This window comes from Nannospalax galili, unplaced genomic scaffold (genome assembly GCF_000622305.1).
Source record: "Nannospalax galili isolate Female #2095 unplaced genomic scaffold, S.galili_v1.0 scaffold424, whole genome shotgun sequence".
NCBI classification, from domain to species: domain Eukaryota; kingdom Metazoa; phylum Chordata; class Mammalia; order Rodentia; family Spalacidae; genus Nannospalax; species Nannospalax galili.
The window spans coordinates 1468557-1487891 of NW_008352334.1; the positions used below are offsets into that span (position 1 = coordinate 1468557).

At 41.2% G+C, this 19335-nt stretch overlaps 1 protein-coding gene across 4 annotated transcripts in view; it reads right to left on the minus strand.

Annotated features, from left to right (window-relative positions):
- The window catches only part of Aff4 (AF4/FMR2 family member 4), a 75414-nt gene that overhangs the window by 35057 nt on the left and 21022 nt on the right, over positions 1–19335 (minus strand). For 2 of the 4 annotated variants that reach the window (XM_008849335.3, XM_029554205.1), the window contains exons 2-6: positions 15022–15113; positions 14464–14590; positions 10048–10824; positions 8326–8370; positions 3661–3747 (exon numbers count right to left, since the gene is read on the minus strand). In XM_008849335.3, coding sequence (XP_008847557.1) covers positions 3661–3747; positions 8326–8370; positions 10048–10824; positions 14464–14590; positions 15022–15053 — 1068 coding nt within the window. In that variant the 5' untranslated portion in view covers positions 15054–15113. The remainder of the gene's footprint in view (positions 1–3660; positions 3748–8325; positions 8371–10047; positions 10825–14463; positions 14591–15021; positions 15114–19335) is intronic. The other 2 variants (XM_008849336.3, XM_029554206.1) reach the window with 2 other exon arrangements.

A 19335-nucleotide genomic window follows, 5' to 3' on the forward strand; every position in this document is an offset into this window, starting at 1 on the left:
AAACCCTAAACAAATAAATTAAATAAACAAGAAAAAAAGGGGTTGGGAATATGAAGGAAAAATGTCCCTGTGCTCATTCTAAGAGGGCAGTCCTAGACATACACCACAGAAGCCCCAACAATTTCACCAGAATAATGTATGCACACATGCATCTATACAGTTAATGAGTTAGTAGTTAGTGCATGCAAGTGCTCCACCACTAAGCTACTGCAAAATCCCATACCTAATCTTGTGTGGTAGATACAATCAAAATAGAAAAAAAAAAATGCCAGCAAAATAAAAATACATAAAGTCACCTTCAGGCTGTATCTACAAAGTATATATGAAACATAAACGAATTTTGTGTTTAAACTTCAGTCTATCCTGGGGCTAGAGCGATGGCTCAGCAATTAAGAGCACTGATTGCTCTTGCAGAGGACCGGGGTTCAATTTCCAGCACCCACATGGCGGCTACGAACCGTCCTTAACTCCAGTTCCAGGGAATCTGATGCCCTCTTCTGATGACATGGGTGCACTCACATACATGCAGGCAATACACTCATACACATAAAATAAAAATAATAAAATATATTTTTTTAAATCTTCAGTCTATCCCTAAGACTACGCTTTTCTTTGGAAATATTTCAAAAGTTAAAAAAAATAACAGGTACAGTGGTGCATGCCTTTAATCCCAGCACCTGGGAGGCAGAAGCAGGCAGATCTCTTTGAGTTCTACATCAGACAGGGCTACATAGTAAGACCCTGTCTCAAAAAACAAAACAAACCCAAAAAACAGAACGAAACAAATCAAAAAAATAAAACAAACCGGGGCTGGAGAGATGGCTCAGTGCTTAAGAGCACTGGCTGCTCTTGAAGAGGACCCAGGTTCAATTCCCAGCACCCACATAGCGGCTATTAACCGTCCTTAACTAGAGTTCCAGGGGACTCCGAAGCACTCTTCTGACCTCCGCAGCATTGCATGACATGGGTGCACTCACATACATGCAGGCAATACACTCATACACATAAAATAAAAATAATAAATAAAATATTTAAAAAATAAAACAAACCAAAAAACTAAACACTGGGGCTGGAGAAATAGCTCAGAGGGTAATAGCACTGGCTACTCTTGCAGAAGATACAAGTTCAATTCCCAGCACCTACATGGCAGCTAACAATTGTTCTAACTCCTGTTCCAGGGGATCCAATGCCCTCTTCCAACCTCTGCCAGCACTACATGGCAAGGGTGCATTTACTCACATGCAAACAATATCCTCATACACATAAAAAAAAGCCTAAGCACTGACATCTGAAATACTTCTGACTACGACTATGTCAGATATGGGATATTCAACTCATAGGAATGGTCAATAAATACATGAAAATAATAGGTAGTTCAGAGCTACAAAGGGAGACCCTGTCTCAAAAAGACCAAAAAAAAAGAAAAAAAAAGAAAAAGTGTCAGGCGTGGTCGCACACGCCTTTATTCAAGGCACTCAGGAGGCAGAGGCAGGAGGATCTCTGTGAGTTCAGAGGCCAGCCTGGTATACATAGTAAGTTCCAGGCCAGCTGGAGCTACAGGGAGACCCTGTCTCAAAAAGACCAAAAAAAAAGAAAAGAAAAGAAAAAGTTCAGCATCATTGGTTTTCCAAGTTCTCAATGTAAATAAAATAAAAATGAGACACGCCTAAAGTGCTTGTAAAATGACCAAAACTAAGCAGACTGATAGTACTTATCTGGAGGCGTGGCTGCAGAAACAACTAGGGGCTAGGTCACTGCTGAGGACTGTGGCTGGGGTGAGGGCAGGCTATCACATCACCACTCTGGAAAAGCTTTCTGGTAACTAGAAATTTAACAGGCATCTTCCATGTGGCTCACAATTTCTTTTGATTATATAACCCAGTATTTGCCCACAAGAAAAAAAAATATAAGCCCATAATATCTACATCAATGTTTATACATATTTTATCTTAACAACTTGTATGTTCATTAACAACTGATAGATAAAATTTAGCACTTTCATAAGAAAACTTACTGGAAAGGAAAACAATTAACTAAGGATAAACATAGGAGCAGGAAGGACAACTGCAGTAGAGTTCCAGGTAGCCTGCTTACACAGGCCCTGGGTGGTTCTCATTCTCTCTCTCTCTCTCTCTCTCTCTCTCATTCTCTCTCTCGGGGGTGGGGGGGAGCTGATGACAGGAAGATCACTGGGACTTGCGGCTCACTAGCTCAACAGGAAAACTAGGAGCTCTAGATTCAGTGAACGATCCTGTCTCCAAGGAGCAAGATGGAGAACCACACAGGAGGATACCCAATGTCCTCTGGCCTCCACATGTACACATGCACACATATGCATAACCACACATGCATGTGTACACACACACACCACCCAAACATATATACAAAAGAAGTTCAAGGTCATCAAAGGCTATGTAGAAAATTCAAGGTCAGTCTGGGCTACATGAGATCTTGTCTTAGAAAGAAAAAAGAAAAAGGTACATAAGGATAGAGGAAGACATTCAGTGCAGACCCCTGGCTGCCACACACACACATAGGATGTGCACCCACAAATATATGTACACACAAAAACATATACACATGCATATACTACACACATACAATAAAAAAAGGACCAGTAAGATGGCTTAGCAGGTAAAGGTGTTCAATAACAAAGACTAACACCCTGAGTTTGCTTTTGGAGACACAAGGGTAGAAGGAAAGATCTAAACTTCCAAAAATTGTCTTCTGACCTCTACACATATACCATGGCAGGCATAGGTGTGCACATGTGTGCACACACATACAAATAAATGTTAAAAATGTTTCTAGCCGGGTGTAGTGGAGCAGGCCTTTAATCCCAGCACAGTTCACAGCTACCATGTGGGTGCTGGGTATCGAACCTGGGTCCTCTGCTAGAGCAGTCAGTGCTCTTAACTGCTGAGCCATCTCTCCAGCCCCCAGAAGAGTTTATTTTTGTTTGACTGTTTTGGGTGGGGTTAGGAAACAGGATCACATGCAGCCCAGGCTGGCCTTAAGCTCCTGATCCTCTGGTCTCTGCTTCCATAATGCTGGGGACAGCAAGTATGAGCTCCCACACCCACCCTTGTATTATTTGTATAAAGTATAAATTAGTGTTTATAAAAGTTAAGCTGCAGATTTTAGACAGGCTGGAAAATTTTGCTGAGGAGCCTCTTCTCATAGACATAAACATGGTTGTTTATGGTTCTCCAGGAAGGGGTTCCTCAGATGACAACTTGAGTAACCCCAACCTTACCTTTAGTCTAGAACAACATAATAGTGTGCAATAACCATCCAGGCCCCCGCTGGCCCAGAATTCTCTAGGTAGACCAGGCTGTCCTCAAAATTACAGAGATCTACCTGCCTCTGCCTCCCAAGTACACAGGGATGAAAGGCCTATGCCACCACACCCAGCAACATCAATGTCTTCTACTGCCTCGTCCTACTGCCTTCCAAGCTTAAACACCTCTCCATCCAGGAAGTTCTCAATTCCATTTTTATTTTAAAATTTCTTCACATACAGTGTCACTTTGAACCTCTTTGTTTGCTTAGTTATTGTTTTTCCCACTAGGGGTGGCAAGACAAGTTTGAACTCATATGCTTTTAGTTGAGTCATTTAGAGTTTTGTTACATCATCAAAGACATATTTTATTTACTTACCTTAGTTGGAAAAGGAAATTTGGAAGGTTCTGTTTTGCATGGTGTATGAATAGCCGTTAGAGGGGGAGGCCATGAATGCGTCATCTCCTGAAATGTAATTATTACAGTTTGGTTTCAACCAGGTCAATGATAAAAAAAACCATACAAGCTAAAAACCAGATTTGTACTTAGAAATGCTGGTTTTATGATCAATCCTCCAAAACTATACATACTTAGCCAATAAATCTTAATAAAGCACAATTGTGTGCAAGGCACTATTAGGCCAGTACAGTGAATAATAAATACTCCCTGATTATAAGGAGCTCATAGGTAGTATGATAAAAATCTTTGGATAGTTACAAAGATCAACCTGGACAAGATTTGGTTTTTGTTTGGTTGTTTGTATGTTTGTTTGGGCAGGGGTGAGGAGGAGTTCATCTATTTTCTGAAACGGAGTCTCATTCTGTAGCCCAGGTTGGCCTGGGACTCACTATGTAGATCAGGTAGGCCTTGAATTTATGGTGGTCCTCCTGTCTCTGCCCCCTGTGCTAGGGTTACAGCAGGAGCCGCTATGCCTAACAAAGCATATTATAAAATTCTACTAAGCAGGTGTTTGCTATGGGAGTGGAAAAGGGAAACAACAAGGGAAACAGCTAACAATATTTATCTTCAGTAGAGCAGACACTCTGCTAAGTGTTTTACTTGTCCGCCACCATGGGGCGGACATCAATATTATCCTGACTCTATTGAAGGTGAGACTAAAGAACAAAGGGTAAATTATTTATTCACGGTTGCATGCTTAGTAAGTAACGGACACAGAATGTCATTATAGGAAGTATGATTATACAGCCCATGCGCTGATACAAAGTTTTAGTCATGTGAAGAAATCAAAAGAGAGATTTCAAAAGCGTATTAGGAAGAAAACACGTAAGACCAACCCCCGGTCTGATGTTGTTCAATGTCTTCTGTCTAATCATGCTAAATATGGCCAGGTGAGCTGGGCATGGGGCACGGGGCATATATGCCTATAATCTCAGCTCTTGGGAGCAGGAAACAAGTGAGTCTGTATAAAATGATGTGTTTGCCAGAGGGTCAAGGAAGTGAGAGGTATCAAGATTTAGAATAAGGAAGTATTTTATTTCTTGTATTTAGTTCAAACTTAGCCACTAGGTAAATTAAAGGTGATATACCATGCTTAGACATTTATTCTATAGCTATAACCACACAGTTATATAAAAATACATTAAGATATATAAAGACTGCAGAGGAGTCTTTGCTAACAAATGGAAATAACTCAGGTATCTAACAATACAGTACTGATTAAATAACATCCACACAAGGAAACACCAAGCAGACACTAAAATGGAAAATTAAACTAAGATTTGAAATGATGTCCATAGTTTATTATTGTCAAACACAAACCAACAGTCTACGTCCTGGTAAATGTTTATGTATATAAAGAAAAGTCTCTGAAAAGACAGTTACTAGTGGTCACTGAGACAACAGACTAGCAGAAAGGGCAGGAGACAGAGCGGGTGGTACAGTGTCTACCACAACCTCTTAAAACAGCCACTTGTATATAATTGCTCTTTCTCTTCTTACAATACTTACTACTTCCTATGACCAGCTGATACAGTACAACTAATATCACCACTGTGCACTGCCAGTGCTTGACACATAATAGGTTGTCAACTGATAATTTTCATAAATACATATTACTTTAGACTGAATTTTTTCCCTATTTTCCTAATAGTGCTCCTAGACAGTATGATTACAAGTCGTATGAAAACAAAAACCCATGAAGAAAAATAAAGGAACATGGAAGTACAGTCCCTTGAACACTAGGTAGGGAGGGTAGTGAAAACAAATTTATGTACCTCAGGTTCTCAGTACTGGCATTTTATATCTCAAATACCAAAATATAATCACCTAAAAATGTATTTAACAATCAAGTGACTGGGCAATAAAACATCCAAGGCCACATGCCAAGTTCCATATATATAAAATGTAGACTAAATGTTAGTAAAATCAGAGAAAAATATAAGAAAAATTTCCAGGCACTAAAGTTCTATGTACTCCTAAAATTTCAGGGAAAGAACATTTGTCCTCTTACACCTTTTTTTTTTTTTTTTGTCTTTTTGAGACAGGATCTCCTTGTAGCCCCAGCTGTCCTGGAACTCACTATGTAGACCAGGCTGGCCTCGGACTCACAGAGATCCGCCTGCCTCTGCCTCCCCAGTGCTGGGATTAAAGGTGTGCACTACCACACCCAGCCATCCCCTTATACTTTTATACCATGAATGCTACATGAGGTTCAAGTTGAAGAGTTATCACTGTGGTCTGATAAAGGAAAGAAGGCAGGTTTCACTGGAATTCTAAGAGAATTCATGGACTACTGAAGAGAAGAAGAGAAATATCCCCAGGAAGCTTACTTTAAGGAAGTAATTAAAGCCCAGTGTGGAACTGCATGCCTCTAATCCCAGTGCTTGGGAGGTAAGCCAGGAGGATGAGTAGTTCAAGGCCAGCCTCCACCATAGGAAACGCTATCTTAAAAAGAAAAAAATATGGGGCTGGAGAGATGGCTCAGAGGTTAAGAACACTGGTTGTTCTTGCAGAGGACCAGAGTTTGAATCCCAGCACCCACATGGCAGCAGATGACTGTCCCTAGCTCCAGTCCCAGGGGATCCAACAGTCTCTTCTGTCCTCCACAGGCATTGCACGACGCGGATGTACTTACCTTCATGCAGGCAATGTACACATATACATAAAATAAAAGATAAAATGGAAAAAAAGAAAAAACTGCTAGGCGTGGTGGTGCACACCTTTAGTCCCAGCACTCCGGAGGTTGAGGCAGGCAGATCTTTGTGGGTTAGAGGCCAGCCTTGTCTACAAAGCAAGTTCCAGGCCAGCTGGGGCTACAGGGAGAGCCTGTCTCAAAAAGACAAAAACCTAAGAAAATGATTAATGTATGGTTTAGGGAAACCAGTTTGGCAAACATGGTTAATTTGCAGTAGGAGAGGTTAGGACTAATGGAATGTTAAATTCCTTCTCAAAATTGTGGTCTTATGGAGCCTCTGAAAACTTCTAAGAATAATTAAGTTTTGAAGACCAGGGACTGAAGTAAAGACTCTCAAATCAGTATAAAAAGACAACTGAAGGATTTTGAAGGCAAAAAGAAAAAGGACATTAAAGAATTTCCTTATTTATAATGATCATTGTTCACACATCATGGCCCATGTGTGGAAGGCAGAAAAGAACTCCTGGGAGGCCAGCCATCTCCTCCCTCTGTGATTTCTAGGGAACTGAATTCAGTCTTCAGGCTGGTGAAGACTCAAAACTAAATTAACTAAACAAACAAAACTAACTAAAGCTCAAGTGGGCAGAATGGAAAGAAGAGAATGGAAATTTTTCAAAGACATTTCAAGTCTAGACCTAGCTTTGTGGTTTCACAGAACATGAGGAAGATGTTAAGAGATAATGGGGATCTGTACTTCCAGCAGAGGTGGCGTGACAAGGGTGGCTCAGAGTGTTAAGACCGAAGAAGCAGGCAGATTCCAATGGACATCCAGCTAGGAGCAAATGAAGAAACAAACCAAAAGCCAAAAGCAACCAAGGCAGGAGAGAAAGACGGCAGAGCTAGTTATGCCAAGGACGGCAGAGGAGAGGAATAAAGCACAGAAAGGGGCTGAAGAACTCACTGCCATCAGGAGCTAAGAGAAGCCACAGAGTTCTACAAGAAGAAAGGTAGATGAGGTGTACAAGAGTCAACACCAACAACAAGGAAAAATCAGGTTTCCTGAAGGAAAACTGAGACGCAGTTAAAAAAAAAAAAAAGAGCCTGAGTTCTTAAAAAGAATTAAGCCTTGGACAGAAGGACAAGAGAATGACATTAGAGAAACAAGCTCAGGAAAATGATCAAGGTCAAGGGAAGGAGCAGGAGGTAAAAATGGGAGAAAGAGTTAAGACAGGTAATCAGTGTCTCTCAAAGGGATATGCCATGAACTTCAAGTACAAACAAAAAATTAACAAACTTTCCAAAAAAGTGAAGTGTATGTGACTGACTCTGTCTCTTAGGAGCCAAGAGTCATCCTGGTCACTCACTAATTCACTGGCCTTTCCTTTTTCACACCAGAGGAATGTCATTTTTGGTTATGTGATCTTTTTTTTTTTTGGTCTTTTTTGAGACAAGGTCTCCCTGTAGCCGCAGCTGGCCTGAAATTCACTATGTAGACCAGGCTGGCCTTGAACTCACAAAGATCTGCCTGCCTCTGCCTCTGGAGTGCTGGGATTAAAGGCGTGCGTTACCATGCCTGACTCATGTGTAGATTTTAAGTGTGTCCAATAAACACTCAAAATCAATATTCAGAGGATGCCCTTTATTGCAGTGTTTGATCAGAATGTACAGAGGAATTACAAACCAGGCTACTGTCAACATGGTTTGGAAACAACTGAAATTTTTAATCCTTCACATTAGCTGATCAGCCTGAGGAAATACAGTTACAAATGGTTTCTTCCTCTTTTCAAGGTTAACGCTTTTAAAGCAAACATTAAATGAACCATGTTGTGTCAGTTATTTATGATGGACGTGACATAATCAATCTGCTCGGAATGAATTAATACATGAAACACAGGTTGGTGATGCAGGTGATAATTAAATGAGACCGAAATGATTAAAAAAAAACTTACTTTGAGAATTTCATCCACACAGCTCACATCACCAGAAACTGATGCCTTAAGAAAAAAGGAACACATTATATCAGAAATAATTTATTATTAGGTTTTTAATATTTACTACACAGATTTAAAATATCATTACAAATTACATTAAATTTAAAATCTCACTACTCTAAATGAGAATCCTAGCTAGATACTTTGGAATATTTTTCCTATGTAAATTTTTTAAATGTAATCTTTCAGGTGATCAGACTATCTAAAAATTTCAAAGCTTATTCAATATAAAAAAACCCACGATACTGAGACATAATTCCAGATAAACTAACAAACAGAATAAAATGGACATTATTGAAAAACTAATATTCTGGACCACAGTGAACTAGATTTCACATAGCACTTTGTAAATTACAGAAGGCAACTTTTTTTTTTTAATATTGTATTTTATGTGTACATTTTATTTTATGTGTAGCGCCTGCAAGTGTGTGAGTGCACCCATGTCATGCAATGCCGCAGAGGTCAGAAGAGGGCGTCAGATTCCCCTGGAACTGGAGTTAAGGACTGTTTGTAGCTGCCATGTGGGTGCTGGGAATCGAACCTGTGTCCTTTGCAAGAGCAGTCAGTGCTCTTAACCACTGAGCCATCTCTCTAGCCTGGCAACTGCTTCAGTCATAAACAGAAATCAGGAAGCTAAGCTCAAGCCTAACTCTGAAGACTGAACAAATGGCCACTTCCTCGTTCTCTGAAGAGAAGCATTAGGTGACAAGTGCAGCACTGAACTTCCAGAAGCAAAGGGAGATTACTTCTAAAAGATTTTTTATGTGAATTTGTGCAAGTGTGTGTGTGTGCGTATGTATATGCACTGGGGTGTTCATGGAGTCCAGAAGATGGTGTCAGATTCCCTGGAGCTCAAGTTACAGGAGGTTGTGAGTCACCTGACGTGAGTGCTGGGAACTGAACTTGGGGTCCTCAGCAAGTGTGTAAGTGCTCTTAACCTCTGAGCCATCTCTCCAGCCCCCTGACCTGTCATTTTAATATTTGAAAGGCATGAATGACATTTTCTCTATCTCCCAAGACGTGAAGCTCACAGATCTATGGATCCACTGGAGAATCACCTCCCAAGTCTTTCTTTAAACTTTTTTTTGTAAATCTTTAAACTTTTATAGTTTATGTATTTATTTATCTAGGGTTTTAAAAAATATTTTATCTATTATTATTTTATGTGTATGAGTGTATTGCCTGCATGTGTGTAAGTACAACCGTGTCATCCAGTGCCCACAGAGGTCAGAAGGCGGCATCAGAGCCCATGGAACTGGAGACATAGACAGCTGTTAGCCACCATGTGGGTGCTGGGAATCAAACCTGGTCCTCTGCCAGAGCAGTTAGTGCTCTTAACTGCTGAGCCATCTCTCTGGCCCCTCACCCTTTCCTTTCTTTTTCAAAGACAGGATCTCCTCTGAAGCCCCAGCTGACCAAGAACGCATTATGTAGACCAGATGGCCTCAATCTCACAGAGATCTGCCAGCCTCTGCCTCTGAGAGAGCTGGGATGAAAGATATGCGCCACCAAACCCAGCAGGCAATACACTCATACACATAAAATAAAAATAATAGATAACATTTTTTAAAACTCTAAATAAATACATAAACTGTAAGGCAAAAGGGCCATTCCAATTCATTCAAAATACCATGGTCAACTACTTTATATGGTCACAATGTTACACACTATGTGACTTACATCCAAAGGCTGGGAGGGTATCTTCAGCTTGGTGAGGTGGGCTTTGCTGCTGGGCTTCAGCTCAGTCATGTTGTTACTATGAGACTGGCTGCTATAGTGCTCAGAGGACAGCTTTGGTTCCATGGACTCTTGTCCATCCATGGGTCGGACGTAGGCAGTGGGTTTCTGTAACATTGAACTGGATTTTGACATCAGTGAAGGTGGGAAAGACTGATTTGAATGCTGCCCACTTGAAAAAGGCACTCGGGAAGGAGAATCCCAATTGGCATCAGGGTCCCGAGGTGATTTGGAACGCTGATGTTCCTTGCTATGGTGATCGTTCCCATGAGACCTGGAATGACTAGAGCTTAATGAAGAAACAGCCTGGGGTTTCCCGGGGCTTGAGGACCGTGACTTGGAGTGTTCTGACCCATGCTGGCCTTTCTTCCTGCTGCTGCTGTATGACTCGCGGTCATGCCTCTGGCTACTACTACTAGTGCCACTGCCACCTGCACTGGTCCGCTGGCTACTGTGTCCACTCTGCAAGCCAGAGGGCCGTTTCTGAGACTGAGAAGTGCTGGGTGCAGGTCCTACTGGAGTCCACTTGCTGCTCTGATGAGAGCCTCCATGTCTCTGTTCAAAGAAGTTTGGGGTTTTTTCATCTGCTGTCGGTGGTACTGTAGGCTTGGGAATTGCAACAAGCTTTGGTATAGATCTGTCTCCTATGAAATCCTTCATTTCATCATAGTCTCCAAGCATGCTCTGAATACGACTTGATAACTTATCTTCTTTGCTAGTCTAAAAAAAAGAAGAAAACAAAATGATTAGTAGAATTAGAAATAAAATATTCTTCTGAACTGATTTTATAAAACCTTCAACAGAAAAAGCTTTTGTTTGTTTTTGAGAGAAATTCTCACTGTGTAGCCCTGGCTGGCCTGAAACTCACTAGGTAGACCAGGTGGACCTGGAATTCACAAGGGTCTATCAGTTTCTGCTTCCCAAGTGATGAGATTAAAGAGGTCACTAGAACAGGTGCTTTTAAAGATAGGTCTCACTTCATATCTTAAGTTAGTATCTAGAAACAAACACAAAATACACACACACACACACACATTCTTGGGTGAATAAGGTCTAGATACCTTAGGACTCTATCAGTCTCATATATACAGAAGACCATTTACAAATTACATTAAAAAGAAATCAAAAGTGAACAACCAGGGCTAAGAATACAACTCAGGCAGTGGTGTGCTTCCCTAGCATGCACAAAACCCTGAGTTCGATCCCTAGTACTGCATAAACTGGCATGGTGATGCATTACCAGAATTCAGGAGACTAGTCAGGAAGATCATCAGTTCAAGGTCATCCCTAGCTACAGACCAGACTGAGTTTTAGGCCTGAGATACAAGAGACCCAGGAGAGGTGAAGAGACACCTCAACAGTTGAGAACATGTACTGCTCTTGTAGGGAACCTGAGTTTCATTTCCAGTACCCACATCTGGGGCTCAGAACCACCTACAACTCAAGATCCAGGGTATCTAACACCTCTGGCCTCCACACGCACCGCATTCACATGCACACAAGCCTACACATGTAGACATAATTAAAAATAGTTTTCTGCTGGGTGTGGTGGCACCTTTAATCCCAGTACTTGGGAGGCAGAGGCAGGTGGATCTCTGTGAATTCGAGGCCAGCCTAGTTTTCATAGCGAGTTCCAGGCCAGCTGGGGCTACAGGGAGACCCTGTCTCCAAAAAAAAAAAAAAATTCTAAAAAAGGAAAAAAAATGGGGGTTGGAGAGATGGCCTCAGCATTTAAGAGCACTGACTGCTTTAGCAGAGGACCCAGGTTCAATTCCAGGCACCCACACAGACCCTGTCTCAAAAAAAAAAAATTCTAAAAAAGGAAAAAAAATGGGGGTTGGAGAGATGGCCTCAGCATTTAAGAGCACTGACTGCTTTAGCAGAGGACCCAAGTTCAATTCCCAGCACCCACACAGCGGCTAATACCTGCCCATAGCTCTAGTTCCAGGGGATCCAATGCCCTCTTCTGACCTCCGTGAGCAACGTGTGGCATGGTGCACCTTCCCACATACAGTACACTCATACATAGTGTATTGTGCACTCGTACAAGTTTTTAAAAATATTTTATTTATTATTTTTACTTTATGTGTATAAGTGTATTGTCTGCATGTACGTGAGTGCACCCATGTCGTGCAATGCTGCGGAGGTCAGAAGAGGGCTTCGGATTCCCCTGGAACTGGAGTTAAGGACGGTTCGTAGCCACCATATGGGTGCTGGGAATCGAACCCAGGTCCTCTCCAAGAGCAGTCAATGCTCTTAACTGCTGACCCATCTCCCCAGCGCCCCAAAATAAATATTTAAAAAAAAATTTAAAAAATCCCCAAAAGACAAACACCAAAAATATACAAAAACTAAATCTGTCTGATCCTACTAAACAAACAAGGTATACATACAGGAATTTGCAGACAACACTGAGATCAGAAAACAAGTCCAATTCATTGCAATATAATTACAAAACAAATGGTAGTATGATCAGAGAGTCTGGAGAAAACTCTTAATTTTTTTTCAATATGCCCAAATTACTAATACCAGATTTTGTGCCAAACCCACATAAGCAATGTCAATATGACTATTTTAAAATTGGAATATCCTTAAAAGCTCAGGATAAATGGCTTTAACAGAGCATATAAATGGTCTCTAAAAACACCAACTGTGGGGGAGTAAACTATGGATACATTACTTTCAATATCTCATCAGAAAAAAAATGTCCAGCATACTCTTACCCTCACACCATAAACCAGCAGTGGCCGTTCCTGCTGTAGCACACAGTACCAACACTGTTATACACGAGTCTTTGACATTTTAACAACCATTGAAATCTCAAGTCTAATGAAATGCCAGACACGCCACCTCTAAAGCTACGTTAGAGTCACGAGAATTGGTACCATCCAGTGTCTTTTGTAATCTCAAATCAAGTACAATGATGGCAATAAAAACATCATTTGATTCAATTTATGCAATGCCTCTGGCAAGTATTTAATATAACTAATAGTTATTAAATTCATTAGAAGGAATATCAGAATTCAGTTACTATAACAGAACAAGGAAATACACAAAGGAAACAGTCACTATTAATACTAATAGTCAACAAAACTTACTGAATAGCCAGGCGTGGTGGCGCACGCCTTTAATCCCAGCCCTCGGGAGGCAGAGGCAGAGGTGGATCTTTGTGAGTTCGAGGCCAGCCTGGTCTATATAGTGAGTTCCAGGCCAGCTGGGACTACAGGGAGACCCCATCTCAAAAAGACAAAAAAAAAATTACTGAATAAACAAGTGGGAGGGAACAGGGAGAACAAGCATCAGTGAAGTAGTCATCTTTGATGATGTTATAATCAACAATACCTAATAAACAGCAGGCAATGGATATTCATCAACCAGATGTTTACCTAATTCAAGGCTCAAAGGTAAAATGCCTGCATAGCCAATGGCACAGCCAGAAGCCTATGAATATTTGAGTCAGTTCAGACCCAATCTTTAAGAGTGCAGGACAGCAACAAGAGAGTGGCTAAAAAAGGACTTCAAGGGGTTGGTAAAGTTCAACTTCCTGATCAGAGTACTAATTATGTGATACTGTTCACGTGAAATATTTTGAAAAAAAATTTTTTTTTTTGGTCTTTTTGAGACAGGGTCTCCCTGTAGCTCCAGCTGTCCTGGATTCACCGTGGAGACCAGGCTGGCCTTGAACTCACAGAGATCCACCTGCCTCTGCCTCCTAAGTGCTGGGATTAAAGGTGTGCGCCACCAAGCCCCGCCTTGAAAAAAGTTTTATTTGGGCTTGGAGAGATGGCTCAGCAGTAAAGAGCACAGCCTGCTCCTCCAGAGGACCCGAGTTCTATTCCCCAACCCACATCAGGCTGCTCAGAGCAAACAGCCCATAACTCTGGCTCTAGGGGGTCTGATGTCCTCTTCTGGCCTCCGTGAGCACTCACATTCACATCTACATACTAATAAGCAAACACAAACACGTGAACATAAATAAATAATAAAAAGAACTTTTATTTATTTATTATCACAGATGTGGGTAAGTGCCACAGAGTTCATGTGGAGGTCAGAGAGTCAATGGCACTCAAGTCACTGGGCTGGGCAGCAAGCAACTTTACCTGCTGAGCCATCTTACCAGTCCAAAAAGCAGAGGTGGGGAGATGGTTCAGTGGCTAATAGCACTGGCTGCTCTGGCAGAGGACGTGAGTTCAGTTCTCAGCACCCACATGGCAGCTCACTCTCACCTGCAACTCCACCAACCCACCCACCCACACCCACACATACACATACACACACACACATAAATTTTAAATAAGTAACTTCTAAAAGCACAGCTGGTGTGTAGGTGAGGTGAAAAAAATTCAAAGGACAACTTACGACTTTGTATGGCTCTGCAAAGAGAGGCGAGCTGGGCGGGAAGGTGTCTCCACTCTGCTGGACTTCCTGATTCCGCCTCTCCCGTTCTCTCATGCGCAGCACATCCCGGTCTTCACGGCTCATGGTGCTGTGAGGAGAGGCACAATGCTTACACCACAGAAATGCCATTCTGATATCCGTGCTAATGCTGTCGATCCAAAAGGAGGTTCTCTTTTGACTTCTAAGTAGTGAGTGCTATAGCTGGGTTCTGGCACTGGTTACCGACTACACCATGCTCGCCTTCCCTGGCAGTGCAGAAACAAAGCACTATCTAAAAGGAGAGCCCACTGCCCCGCAAAACAACCTTGTTTAAAAACCTGTTTTTGCAGTGCTGGGAACTGAACCCAGAGCCTCACACATTCTGGGAAAACACTTCCACTGAGCAATACCTCTGCCCCAAACTTAATTGTTAAGTACTCTACTAAATGTTCTACATCAGCTAAACTTCAGCCTTCAGTGGCACACAACCCACTCCCACCCAGACCCCCATGTCCAGGTCTTTCTCTAGTTTGCATCTACCTTATCTTGATTTCTTTCTGTCCCAAATACATCTTCTTTGGTGTCCATTCTTAAGGCAGTTGGACCTCAGCTTTGCTGTTGTTCTAGGTTCCCTAAAAAACGACATTTCTGCTCTAAATATATTAATATTTCAATTACTACCTCAATAGAAAGCGACTGAGGCTTTCAGTGATTAAAATCTAAAAGTAATGTTAGTAAGGGTAATTGAAAACTCTATTAAAAAGGAAAAAGTCTTTTGGGTCAAAGGGAAATTATGAGTGTCATCTCCAAGATCATGACAGTACTATATTATCACCAGAAACAGTTTATTTATCTATAACAGCAGGGGTTTTGTCTGAATAGAAGAAAGTGCCAAATCCTGAGATAAATTCTACCAGCACCTTTCGCCGGAGACAGATCAAGCCTCCATCTTGATTATCTTGATTTGATTTTGGTGGTGGCAGAGGGAAAGGGGATAGGGGAGAAGAAATCCAAGGAGGGGCAGGAATCAAGTTATATCTATGGAGCCTATTTTAAACCAAACGAGCAAACTAAAGTCAATCGAAACCAGGAAAAACTAGTTTAGGATGAGCACCAAGGAGAATGTCTTGAGGACTTTCATCAGGTTAGAACAGTGAAAGCAAGCAAGCCAACATTAATGGAGGACAGCCTGAGATCCTAGGTGCTTTGATGTGCATTCAAATTGTTTCTTTAAAAAAATTTTTCCCATTTATTCCTGTGTGTGTGGGCACGCATGGGCCATGGTGTGTGTGTTGAGAAGACAACTTGGCAGGGGTCGGTCCTCTCCTTCTACCATGAGGCTTCTGAGGTTTGACCTCCAGGCATTAGGCTTGGCAGCAGGCACTTTACCTGCTGAGCCATCTCAGCAGCCCTCAAGTTATTTCTCATTTGTATAATACTGTAGTACGCACAGATAATATTACTGCAGGACATGGAAAATACTGCTGTGATTTCTCTGGTTTCCCTAGTGCTTGGCACTGTACAGAACCACACAAAATACCACAGAGCATCTATACTTTATTCAGAAGAGAAAACCAAAGAAAATATCCATGCACACATTTGAACAAACTAGTAAAAAAAATTTTTTTTTCTTTTTGGTTTTTTGAGACAGGGTCTCCCTGTAGCCCCAACTGGTCTGGAACTCACTATACAGAACCAGGCTGGCCTTGATCTCTCAGAGATCCACCTGCGCCTGCCTACTGTGAATAAACACATACTCCACCATGCTCAGCCACACTAGTAAATTTTATAGCATTAATAATCAAGTTTCAATCAGGTCTCTTGAATTATCATACTGCCAAAACACAATTATTCAGAGTCTAAGGAGCATATATCAACTACCAAGTTCCTCAAATATCCTAATCAAATCCTGAAAAGTAAGGCTGAGGGTGGTAGAGTGCATTCTTAGCATGCCCAAGGCCCTGAGTTCAATTTCTACCACCAAATCAAAACAAAAACTCCTGAAAGATCAGAAAACTTTTAAAATGTTACATATTAAACAGCACTAAAATAACAACTCAAGAAATACTTGTTTGGGGCTGGAGAGATGGCTCAGAGGTTAAGAGCACTGGTTGCTTTTGTAGAGGACCTAGGTTTGGTTCCCAGCACCCACATGGCAACCAACAGCTGTCTATAACTCCAGTTCCAGGAGATTCAACTCCCTCTTCTGTCCTCCACAGGCATTGCAGGACACTGGTGCACTTACATACACTCAGGCAATACACTCATATACATAAAATAAAAATAAAAATTAAAAAAAAGAAATATTTGTATGAACCAAGCATGGCAACCTGCACCCATAACCTCAACTACTTTGAACTTGAAGCAGGATAGCTTGAGCCAAGGAATTCAGCACCAGGCTGGGTAAAATAGCAAGACTCCATTTTTTTAAAAAGTGTGTGTGGGGGGGATACCTGTATATAAAATTCATCCAATGGTTCAAAGTTATGGGAATCTTATTTAAACTTTCTGCATATGAGTGTTCTGCCTGATACTTGTAACAAGTACTCATGTGTCATGCAGAGCCTGCAGAGGCAGAAGTCAGCATTGGATCCCCTGGAACTGGAGTTACAGAGAGCTGTTAGCTACCATGTGGATGCTGGAAAGTGGACTTGGGTCCTTTACAAGAGCAGACAGTGTTCTTAACCACTGAGTCATCTATCCAGTCCCAGAAACAGTTTTCGTAAGCAATAAAAAACCATCTAACTGAATATTTCCTCTTTTCATTAAGGCTTCCAAGCTCAGAACTCAATTAACTGACTGCTCATAGGAACTAATTACTCCTGTTGTAGCTCTTCATTTTTCCTAATCTGACTTATTTCTGTAGCTAATTTATGGATCCTGTTTTTTTCTCCTGTGTCTCTGATCATTAATCTCTGACTAAAATTTTACTCAAAATCATTAATTCTTTAAAAATATTTTAGTTTATTTTTTTTTCTATGTCTATGTGTGTACTGCCTGCATGTAGGTAAGTGCACCCGTGTAGTGCAATACCCACGGAGGACAGAAGAGGCCATCGGATCCCCCAGAACTGGAGTTATAGACAGTTGTTAGCTAACATGTGGGTGCTGGGATTCAAACCTGGGTCTTCTGCAAAAACAACCAGTGTTCTTAACCGCTGAGCCATCTCTCCAGCCCAAAATCATTAATTCTAATAATCAAAGCTCCACAAAATTAACAAGAAATTTAAACATTACTGAATTTGAAGTTTATCTTTGCTATATAGATAAAACTATTACTATCTGTCAGGATACTTAAAATAATTGAACTGAAGCAGAATTCGGTCAAAATTAGCATACTATTAACACCACAACAAAATCTGTGGGGCTACCAGATTAAATATTTCTAAAAGTAAAATCACTACCATGTTTGAGTTCCTGGGTTCAATTCCCCAGTAGTAACATAAATAAAATAAATTAAAAGAGCTACTTGCAGTTTTCTAGCATGGTGGTATACATTTGTAATCCCAGCACCTATAGACTTATGTGGCACACACACACACACACACACACACACACACACACACACACAAATAAAAATGCAGGGCAAATTACTATACCAAACCTCAGTCTATATTATATTACATTTGTATTCATAAAAGCAGCATGGTATTGCACAGGAGCAGACTTGTAGATCAGTGGTAAAAAAAAAATAGAAGACTCAAATATGAGTGCATATAATTATAGTCACCTTACATTTGATAAAGTTTCCAAGAACATGCACTGGAAAAAAAAGACAGCATCTTTAACAAATGGGGGGGTCATTGGACCCTCACCAGTGTCCAGCCACTCTTCCAGCCAACTGTATGTAATTTGGCCCTAATCTCACATGGTCTCCTGGATTTGGGAAGGACTAATCTGGGGAAAGCTAGGAAGAAAAGCCTTGATCCATGCTGGGTAATGGCTTTGCAGTGTGCATACCCCAAGGTCACTTAATACAACTCAGCAACCTCTCAGTCATCCTTGTAAGCAAGCTCAGTAAATTCAGTGAGTCCCCAGGAAAACTTCAATGAAACATTGGCTTGATACTAGAACCTTAAAAGGGAATAAGCATTGCTTAGTATCCCCAGGAAAAGAATTCTCACAATAGATGGAAATTTTATAATTATTAAAAAAAAAAAAAGAAAATGAGAAACAAAAATATACACATAATGTTAACATTTCTAAGGTCATAGTTTAGTCAACTAGTTTAAGAAACAAAATATATATCTAGTCAAGGTTTATCTGAGAATATTTGGTTTTTCAGCCAAGCTTTATCTACACAGCACATGGTAACTGTGATGGTTTGGATGAAAATGTCCCCCATAGGCTCCAAGTATCTGGACATTTTGTCCCCAGAGGATGGCGCCATTTTGGGAGGTTTTAGAAGGTGTGGCTATCCTGGAGGAAGCACGTCACTGGGGGTGGGCTTAGAGAGTTCTTAAGCCTTGCCAGATCTGCAGTCGCTCTCTTGCTTCCTGTGCCTGTGTGATGACATGAGAGCTTAGCTTCTGCTGCTCCTGCTCCAGCCACCATGCCTCCCTGCCATGACGGACAGTAATTCCCCTGGAACAGTAAGCTCAAATAAACTGTTCCTTCTATAAATTATTTGGGTCAGTGTTTCTATCACAGCAACAGAAAAGTGACTAATACAGTAATTAAGAGTACCAGACTGGTGGAACTAACCTTATTGGATGTTTAACAGCCATACTTTGAGGCCTATACTAATGTGGTCAGAGGGACGTAAAGAACAGTTTTTGCCCCTTGCCCTCCAAGGTTCACTAAATTCCAGGGGACTATGGAACATCTCTCCAAATGTCCTGTAACTGTGGTGAGT